The 10,616-nt window shown below is 46.5% G+C and overlaps 1 protein-coding gene across 1 annotated transcript; it reads left to right on the top strand.

Moving 5' to 3' along the window:
• The first annotated feature begins 1,199 nt into the window (after positions 1–1,199).
• On the top strand, positions 1,200–6,945 carry LOC129686260 (keratin, type I cytoskeletal 27). The gene is made up of 8 exons (XM_055620090.1): positions 1,200–1,613; positions 2,251–2,333; positions 2,704–2,860; positions 3,237–3,398; positions 3,483–3,608; positions 5,690–5,907; positions 6,125–6,174; positions 6,809–6,945. Exons 1-8 carry the CDS (start codon positions 1,200–1,202, stop codon positions 6,943–6,945), a joined length of 1,347 nt encoding a protein of 448 aa, XP_055476065.1.
• Positions 6,946–10,616: the final 3,671 nt, after the last annotated feature.

The raw sequence follows: 10,616 nt of genomic DNA, 5'->3' as shown, positions 1-10,616 counted from the left end.
TAGATAGATAGATAGATAGATAGATAGATAGATAGATAGATAGATAGATAGATTATATATATATATATATGTATACTAGAAACCAGGGCCGGAGAGATGGTTCAGTGGTTAAGAACATTGTCTGCTCTTCTGAAGGACCTGGGTTCAATTCCCAGCAACCACATGGCAGCTCACAACTGTCCATAACTCCTATTCCAGGGGATCTGACCCCCTCACACATGCAAACAAAACACCAATGTACATAAAGTAAATATAAATATTTTTTTTTAAAAAAAAAGAAAGAAAAACTAGAAACCTACAGACAGAAAGGGAGCCAAGAGGCCATGACCTAGATCCTTCATTGACAGCTAAAGAAACAGCACTGCCAGGCATGGTGGCTCATGACTGTAATCCCAGCACTCTGGGAGGAAGAAGCAGACGAATCTCTGTGGGTTCAAGACCAGCCTGGTCTACAAAGCGAATCCGGGACAGCCAAGGTTATACAGAGAAACCCTGTATAAACAAACAAAGAAGAGGAAGAAGACAGCGAAAAGAAACTGAGTGCCACAGAGGCTAACGGATCCCCCTGTACAGCCTGCCTAGGAAAGCAACTCAGGCAAAAACCTATGCAGATTAAATGGCAATTCAACAAAGTTAACAAACTGTAACGAATATTATAAAAATAAAAATTAAAAAAAAAAAACCTGTTGTTTGTTTCCTTTAGAACTCAGCTTCCTTCCTCTGGAACCCAGGGCCCACGACCTTGAAATTATTTTCAATGTATCTGATAGAAAAGGAGGTTTTGCTTGCCAGAGAAATACAGATGTTGTTGGGCAAAGGATGAAGAACTGTATCCATCACACATCATTTTAATTCTGTAAGGAACTTCATACTCCTGGAAGCCTAGAAGGCAGGAAGGGTTGCTCCCACTAACTTGAAAGGCATCACCCCTGTAATCACCTTGATAATACCCCACCCTGCTCCCGCCCAGAGATGACAAACATCAAAGTAACTATCTACCTACGGAAGTGGACACAGCAGAGTAAAGACACTCATTAGGGGAAAATGTCACCCATTATGGATAATTCTCAATGAGCTGGCAAACACCATTTTGCTAGGGGAGACTGAGTCCATGCAGTGACACCCTACCTATGCATATATAAAGCAGTCCTCACCCAGCAGGGCATTCGCCATCGGAGCAGCGATCCAACCTGAGCACCATGTCCGTTCGCTTTTCCTCTGCATCCAGAAGGCTGGGCTCCTCGAGGCTCTCCAGCACCGGAGCAGCCTTGGGGGCTGGAAACACATGTGGAGTGCCAGGCATCGGAAGTGGCTTCTCCTGCGCCTTTGGGGGCAGTTCCTTGGCAGGAGGGCTGGGTATGGGCAGCGCCTCTTGTGGGGCCTTCACGGCGAATGAGCATGGCCTCCTCTCTGGCAACGAGAAGGTCACCATGCAGAACCTCAATGACCGCCTGGCCTCCTACCTGGAGAACGTGCAAGCGCTGGAGGAGGCCAATGCTGACCTGGAGCAGAAGATCAAGGACTGGTACGAAAAATTTGGACCTGGATCCTGCCGCGGTCTCGATCACGACTACAGTAGATACTTCCCCATCATCGACGACCTCAGGACCCAGGTAAGAAGTACAGTGACCCCAGGGGCATATGGAGACAGAAAAGAAGATGTCAGAGCAGCACACAGAGCTCAGCTTCAAGTACTCCATTATCAATATTAAAAACAGTTTCTGGGCTGGATGTTGCTCTTTCCAGAAGACCTGGGTTTAAGTCCTAGTATCTCCATGATGGCTCACAACCATTCGTAACTCCAGTTCCCGGGTATCTAAAGCCTTCTCCCTGCCTCCAGGGGCACCAGGCACGCCCAGGGTGCACAAACATGCATTCAGGGGGCAAGACACCGATACACATAGAGTAAGTGAATTAAAAAAAAAAAAAACAGTAATAATTTATATTACAATTATAACCTCTGAGCATGACCCCATCATCTGAAATCAGTCATGCACATATGTTTTTAGTAATAGAAAAACATCAAAAACTGCCCAGTGTCTCCAACTAGAGATTTATAAATGTAAAGGGGATAGTTTTAAAATGATAACGTGGGAATTAAAGTATGAGCCAAAATTGACTATATCTCACTTCTCATCATCAGCTCCAGGCGCAAGAAGTATTTGCTATGATCTCACACATAACTTAATTGCAAGGAAATCTGAATAGTTTTACTATGTCCTCACTCTTAACTAAGTCTCCATCCATCAGATTATCTCTGCAACTGCAAACAACGCCAATATCGTCCTGCAAAATGACAATGCAAGGCTGACGGCGGATGACTTCAGAATGAAGTGAGTTGAGCCAAAGAGGAACAGACCAAAAGTTATCCCTGCATGTCCCTCTTTTTTTTTGGGGGGGGGGGGGGTGGGGACCATTGTTTTTGTCCACGTGTCCATTTTAAACCAAATCCATATTGAGAAGACCAATAGGGGAACCTAATTTACTCAGAAAATGTGAAGCTAGCACGAATGAAGGTCAAGGTCATAGGGAAGAGAACTTTGAATAGTCCCACTAGCTTGCCTCGTAGGAGCATTGTCTATTCTACTGTGGGTAGTTTTGCCCAAGCCTGATGTATTAGGTTGGGTTTTAGGATGACTTGAAAAGTGGGGTGACTCAGATCTGGTGGGAGAGGAGGATGAACCTTTCAAACTCGTCTCTAAGGTATGAAAATGAACTGGCGCTCCACCAGAGTGTGGAAGCAGACATCAATGGCCTGAGAAGGGTCCTGGACGACCTGACTTTGTGCAGAACCGACCTTGAGGTCCAGCTGGAAACACTGAGTGAGGAGCTGGCCTACCTCAAGAAGAACCACGAGGAGGTAGGCACTCAATCTTCCCCGTCTCCACAGCCTGCCTCCTTCCCAAAATCAAAACCTAATTTCAGACGGTAAATGGCGTATCTTAATATCAAGACGGTTTTAATTTCTCCCTACTCCTTTGAAATATTTCTCTCATTCCCTCTCAAATGAAACAAACCAGCCCAGGATGGTAGCTCACAGCTACAATCTCAGATCTCAAGTGGCTGAGGCAAGATGATTGCTCACAGTCCCTGGGCAGCCTGGGCTCCAGAATAAGACTGGCTCAAAAGAGAAAAAGAAACAGACCTCACAGAAAGCTTTGAGCCTCACGGATCCTGCCGGCTTGGCTCCCTTACAGACAGTCAGAACCTAATGTGGTTGAGCACATCTGTTCCAGGAAATGCAGGCCCTGCAGTGCGCGGCCGGGGGCAATGTGAACGTGGAGATGAATGCGGCCCCCGGCGTGGACCTCACCGTCCTGCTCAACAACATGCGAGCCGAGTATGAGGCTCTGGCCGAGCAGAACCGCAGGGACGCCGAGGCCTGGTTCCAAGAGAAGGTAAAGCCAGGCTCGCTGGCACTTGCCTGGCACTGGGTGTGGATGCCGCTGTCCCCACCCTGACACCAGCTCCTGACTTTGCAGAGCGCTTCCCTGCAGCAGCAGATTTCAGACGATGCTGGAGCCACCACCTCAGCCAGGAATGAACTTACTGAGATGAAACGGACTCTCCAAACCCTGGAGATAGAGCTGCAGTCCCTCTTAGCCATGGTGAGTACCAAGGACCAGGCAGATCTGCTTTAGAACTTGAGAAAAACTCAAAAGAATTGTCGTGCTGGTAGTGTTGCAACATTTGGGATTTTAGACACGGATTACTATGTTGACATCTGCCTGAAAACCATGCCTAGATGTTAACAAGCCCCGGAAACCAGTAAATACAATTATTTTAAAGAGCTCAATAAGAAAGCTAATTCTACCTTGACTCTCCTCTCCCGAGTCAACAGATCAAAACTTTCATCTGTGCAGAGCAAAAATGTCTTCCCTGGTTTCCACCCCGCCTTCCCGTGGGTCAGTTAATTAAGAGCACTTAAGCTCCTTTTAAGTGGCATAAATAAGAAGCAAAGCAGAGGTGTATTCAAGAGGTGCCTAATAACAATAATAATCTCCCTTTTCATTAAGGGTTTGCCCAGTCTTTCACTCACAGGTTAGTCCACAATACCCCTGAGGGGCAGACAGGCAGTCCTCAAAACTCCCGTCATTATCTCCAAAACAATCAGATTCAAGGAGGAGAGGCAATTCACAGGGTTGCGCAATTAGAGACAAAGAATGGGACTTCCTCTCCAACTTACCTAACCTGTGTCTGCACCTTTCCACCTATGGCTAGGAAACCTCCAGGGTTAAACCCACAAAGGAATGCACGGCTGTGCGTGAATGTATATAAAAATCATTCAAGAAATGATTCTTTGAAAATATTTGGCTATGAAAAGGGTCAGTAAAGACACTGATGTCTAGGCAGTGATGGTGGTACGCACATTGAATCCCAGCACTCGGGAAGCACAGTCAGGAGAGATTCTGTGAGTTTGAGGCCAGCCTGGTCTACATAGCGAGTTTCAGGATAGCCAGGGCTATGTAGAGAGATTCTGCTTCAAGGAAAGAGAGAGAGGAGAGAGAGAATGAAAGAGAGGAAGGGATGGAGGGAGGAAGGGAGGGAGGGAGGGAGGGAGGGAGGGAAGGAAGGAGGGAGGGAAAAAACGAAAAAAAGAAAAGATACTGTTATCTTCATTCTAGGTAACATTCTAACAGGTGTTCCCTCTTATAGAGCCTCCTTTGACTTCACAAGCCAAGCAATTAGACAGTTTAAAGGTTAAGAGGGGTGGCGCTTTTCTTGAATCATTCTACGTATAGCTGGTTTATAAAGCTGACTATAGAAAGAGGAATGATGAGCAGGAGACAGGGACTTCATGTGACTCCCAACGAGGGAGCAAAGTGTAGGGGGCCTTTACTGAGAAAACTGGAGACTTTGCCACACCCTACAAAGGCAGCATATATTGGTGTAGGTGGTAGAAATCTTTCAACTGCACCATAGAAGGAAACAGTTTCTTTCTTTCTTTTTTTTTTTTTCTAGCATTTCAGGATTGACAGGGCCCATTCATCACCATCTGCATCATGATCAAATAGACTAGTATGGTGTCTATCACAAATAGCGAACAAATGAAGACTTCATTTCTTGTGTTTGGGATACATGTATGTCTGTGTGAGGGAGTTGGATCCACTGGTACTGTCAACTTGACAGTTGTGAGCCGCCATGTGGGTGCTCAGAATTGAACCCGGGTCCTCTGGAAGAGCAGCCAATGTTCTTAAGCACTGGGCCATCTCTGCAGCCCCACGAATGGAATCTTTTAGATGGATATGAGCGCCTGCATATATGTGCAGTGCATGTTCCTGTGTACATGTGTGTCAAGTCCAAAGGTCAACCTCGGGTGCTGTTCTCCTGGAGCTGTCCGCCATGTTTTTTGTTTATGGTTTTTGTTTTTGAGACAGGGGCTCTCAGGGGACCTGGGGCTCACAGGTTAGGCCACGTTAGCTGATCATCAAGCCACAGAAATCCTGTCTCCATTTCCCCAGCGCTGGCATTATAAGCACGCAGCCATACCTGACTTTTTAATGTAGTTGTTGGGGATTGTTCTCTGTTGTGCATGCTGGCATGGCAAGCCCTCTACCGACAGCCATCGTCACCACAGCCCCGGATATGATGGATTGCCTCGTGTAAGGATAACTCTCTCCTAAGAGACTTGGTTTGTTCCGAATCGCTACAATGATGCTTTCTACAATACCCTCTTCCCAAACCACAGAAACACTCCCTGGAGTGCTCCCTGACGGAGACCGAGGGCAACTACTGCACACAGCTGGCCCACATTCAGGCGCAGATCGGCGCCCTGGAGGAGCAGCTGCACCAGGTCAGGACGGAGACCGAGGGCCAGAAGCTGGAGTACGAGCAGCTGCTGAACGTCAAGGCCCACCTGGAGAAGGAGATTGAGACCTACTGCCGCCTCATAGACGGAGACGAGGGGTAGGCACTGCCCCTGTAGGACAAACACCCTTTAAGATCCCTAAACATCTTCTGGAGCTGAGCCAAGTCCAGACCATATGGGTGACCGCCCCGCCCCAACCCCCAGCATTATTTCCCCACTCAATGAATTCCTTCTGTAAGTCCGTGCTTCTCGGTGGCTTTAACAAAAGACACGGATGAAATTAATGCCAAACTTTTTTTTTTCTTCCCCTTACAGCTCCTGTGTTAAGTCAAAAGGCCAAGGGGGACCCGGAAACCAGACAAAGGGTAAATAAAAATTCTGAAGCATTCAGTGGCTTCTTCCTCTCCTTCCTTCTCTCTTCCTCCTTCTCCTCTTCCCTCAGCCCTCTCTCTCCTGTGTGTGCATGTTCACCTTTTTCTTTGAGACAGGGTCTCCTACTCATGAGGCCAAAGCTTGCCAAGTGGGCGAGCCTGGCCAGCCAGAGACACGCAGGGATCCTCCTGTCTCCCCCTCCCCAGCCCTAGAATGACAAGTGACTTGTTTTATATGGCTTCTGGAGTTCAAGTCCATCCCCAGAAGCCATATAAAAGAAGTCACTTGTTTTAAAGTAAGCACTTTACAGACTGAGCCGTCTCTGAAGCCTTCCTTTCTCTCATTCTCTGTCTTCTTCATTATATATGTTTCGTTTTGCTTTGGTTTGCTTTGGTTTGTTTTTGCTTTGTTTTGTTTTGTTTTGTTTTGTTTTGGGGAGTAGGTTTTCTCTGTATGGTTCTAGCTGTCCCGGAACTCTCTATGTACACCAGGCCAGTCTTGAACTCAGAGATCCACCTTCCTCTGCCTCCCGAGGGCTGGAATTAAGTGTGCAAAATACATATTTTTCAAATGATGAGTTATTTCCCACCTGTGAATTTAACACCATTTCATCTGTGTCGTTTTTAGATTCATCTAGAACTGCGATCGTTAAAACTGTTGTTGAAGAATTAGATCCCCGTGGCAAGGTTCTCTCCTCCCGAGTTCATGCCCTGGAAGAGAAAACCACTAAAGTCAGCAAGAATGAGCAGAGGATTCCCTCCTAAACTCTGTCCCCTAAAATGAAGAGCCCTAATTGAAAATACTAATCTAAACGGTTTTCCTAAGTAGGGCCCTCTTGAGTTTCTGCTTCTCTCCCAGTGAGGGAAGACAAGCTCCTTTTAGACTAGCGGCATTTCTTTGGCTTTCTTTCTGGTGCTGTTTCAATAAACGTCTTCCTGTTGCAAGCTATCCTGCCCGGATCTGGTCCATCACTGCGTTTTAAGTAGCCCCTCCCATGGAAGCTAAATTCTTCCTTTAACTTGCTCTCTGCAAGTTAGGAACAAGTTGGCTATGTGGTGGTTGTAGTCTTTGTCACATTCCTATAAAAATTTGTCTTCCATCCTTCCACACATACTGGGCATACATAGGTTGAGGGCTAGGCAATGAAAATAAAACAGCTAATAAAAAATGAAAGCCGGTTCCTGGAACTGGGGAGATGGCTCAGATTCAGTTCCCAGCACCCACATGGTGACTCTTGTCACTCCGGTTTCAGGGGATCCGATGCCCTCTTCTGGGCCTCCTTGGGTACTGTACACATGTAATGCACACACATACATGCTTGCGAAATGCTCATACACATAAAATACAAATAAAAATCAGAAACATTTAAAGCATAAAGGAAAGGTGAAATGTGTCAGTTGTTTTAAGAGACATGAGAGAGAAATTGCATAAGAGCCAGCAGAAAGATTGTAAGCGCAAGAGGTAGCAGAAGACTTGCTGCAAACCAACCTTGGACGTGATGGGGCTGTTATGCTCAGGAACCCAGGGCAGCTTCACTAGATGAAAGGGTGATGGATGGCTGACAGGTGAGTGAGAGTTCAAGGGGCAGGGAACATGGTGGAAGAGTGGGTGGAAAGAAGCTAAGCACTGGAGGAAGGTAAGAAGCGCTGTGAAATGCTGTCTCTGGACCTGACATGGATATGGCTTCATGAACTCCCATCTGTGAGCTGTGTAGGTAGTTATGGCTGCCTACACAAGATCAAGTCAGCTATGTCCCAGCAGAGATGGAGTGGATGATTCAGCAGGGCCCACCCCTCTTCAAGAGGCTGCTGGCAGTGGAGAGTTCCTGGGGAAGGAGAATAATTCTTTATTGAAGACATGGCCATTGGTAGGTTCCCGTGTTCTCGTGGATGGTCCCACACCCATGCCCCCTCTGGAGAGAGCTAACTGGACTTAGTGGGTTATAAAAGAGAAGAATGTAAGGTCAGGAGGAGGATATAATATATGTACTGTATAATTCTCTGTTAATTCTCTGTTAGTGTGAAATAGCGACTAAGGCAACTTACAGAAGGAAGGATTTCTTTTGGCTTAGAGGGTTAGAGTCCACGGTGGCAGGGCAAAGCTAGCGGCCACGGTGGCTGGAGCAGAATGCCGAGAGCTCACATCTTGAAACTCAAGCACAAAACGGAGAGAATGAACTGAAAGTGATAAGCTTCAGGCTCTCAAATCCCACCCCCGGTGACATACATCCTCATGCTGTCCTGGACTCGCTTTTTAGACCAGGTTGGTCTCGAACTCACCTGCCTCTGCCTCCCACAGTTCTGGGATTAAAGATGTGTGGCACCATACCACGGCTAACGCCATGCTTCTTAAATCTCCCCAAACCACTGTAACCAACTAAGGACCTAGCGTTCATATGTTCCCAAGACTATAGGGAGCATTTCTCATTCGAACCGCCATGTGAGAGATATAGAAATAATTAAAAGGGGAAGATGGTATCATATTTCATTATCTACCTGTATGAAATTCTCAAGAATACATAAAAAATTGAAATGCATTAATGAATTGAGAAATAGGGGCTTCTGTGTAGCTTTCTGTACAATGCTTGTCAAGCATGCACAAAGCTCTCAGCTCTATCCCAGCATCACATAAGTCCTGGGTGTGGTGGGAGAAGGATGTAGGAGGATCAGAAGCTCAGGGTCATCTTAGCCGCATAGAGAAGCCAGCCTGGACTACACGGGGCCTAGCTTCAAAAATACAAATAAAACAAAATACCCAGGTGACCCGGAAACAGACACACGCTCACTTAACTTCCTGAGTGACACTCTTACATCCTGTCAAAACCATAAAAAAATTAAATAAATAAATCTCTCTCCACAGAGTTCCACAGTCAAAAACTACTCAGCTACTGTAGAAGACAGTTCAGCAGGTTCTTCCAGAGCCGAACACGCTCTGATCATTGGATCCAGCAACTGCCGGAAACCACCGGCTCCTTACTCCTCTGTAGGGAGGAGATGGAAACATCTCCACACAAAAACCTGCAGAGGAGTGGCTGGAAAGATGGCTTGGTGGTTAAGAGCACTCGCTGCTCTTCCAGAGGACCGGAGTCTGGTTCCCAGCACCGTGTCAGCTGGCTCACAAACACCTGTCACTCCGGGAGATCCAGAACCCTATATTCACATCTCCCCGTGTATAAATTAAAATAAACCCTTTTAAAAACTGTACAGACATGTGTACAGCAGAGCTGTATTCCTTAATTGACAAAATGCAGGAGCAAACCAAATGCCCTTCAGTGGGTGGGTAAAAAACGAAAAAAAATAAATGATGGCAGATCCAGACAATGGCTCATTAACCGGAACTATCAAGCCACGAAAAGACAGAGAGGAAACTTCAAGGTGTATCGCTAAGTGAAAGAAGCTGATTTGGAAAGGCTACATCATGTAGGAGTCCAACTCTGACATCCTGAAATACACAAAAACACAGCAACAGTACAAGGGTCGGTGGCTGCCCAGGACTGAGAGGTGAGGGATAAATGGGGAGCAGGGAGATTCAAAGGACAATTGCAAGTACGCTATATGCTACTGCCAGCAGGCATGGGTCCAATCAATGTGCAATTGTCCAACCAACGGGGTTCATCCAACGTGAGCCGTGGGTTCGATCGCTCAAACAAAAGCACTGCTCCTGCATTAATGTGGGCCATGGAGAGCCGTTGATCAGCAAGGAGGTGGTGTGTGAAGAGGGGGAGTATGTGGGAAGTCTTTGTACCTTCCTCTGAATTTTGTTGTGAATTTAAAACCATTCTTAAAAATTCTTTACAGCTTTTTTTTTTTTTTTTTTAATGACTAAATAGTTAGCTGGGATTTCTCCAGTGTTTGGGATGTCTCATCACCAACTCATCCCAAGTAAGGGAAAACAAACAAACAGACAAAAACAACAACAACAACAAAAAACTCTTTCCACTGGAACCAAGTTGAGATCATAGGCAGGTGTGTTTGTAGCTTTTAAACTATAACTTCTGAGGAAGGACCAGTGATAAGAGATAGCCAGGTCTGCCCTGTGCTAAACGCTGTCCAAAAACCATTTGGTGGCTACCGCAGCCCTGCGAGGTAGATGCCATGGACACCATCATTTTATGAGTGAGGAAACCGAGTCAGAGAGTGGAGTCATTTTCCCAGAGTCAGGCAACTAGTAACCCGAGGTGCTGGAATCCAGGCAGTCTGACTCACAGCCTGAGCCTAGACACAACCTAATGCTGCTCTGTGGCTCCACCCTCCTTTGCTGTCTCTAATTGGCACCTCTTTCCCAAACCAGAGAAGCCATTTGGGGAGGAGCTAACACACCACAGTCTAATCCTGGGGTGGGGGAGACATGAGGGATCTAGGGGCAAAACAAACTGTACTCACGCTCAAGAAAAGTGTTTTTCTGGGCAAGCAAGGCGGCTCAGTAGGCGAAGGTG

This window comes from Psammomys obesus, unplaced genomic scaffold (assembly GCF_907164565.1).
Source record: "Psammomys obesus unplaced genomic scaffold, mPsaObe1.curated_primary_1811, whole genome shotgun sequence".
NCBI classification, from domain to species: Eukaryota; Metazoa; Chordata; class Mammalia; order Rodentia; family Muridae; genus Psammomys; species Psammomys obesus.
Note: the sequence above shows the minus strand (reverse complement) of the source record. Positions and strands in the feature narration are given on the sequence as shown.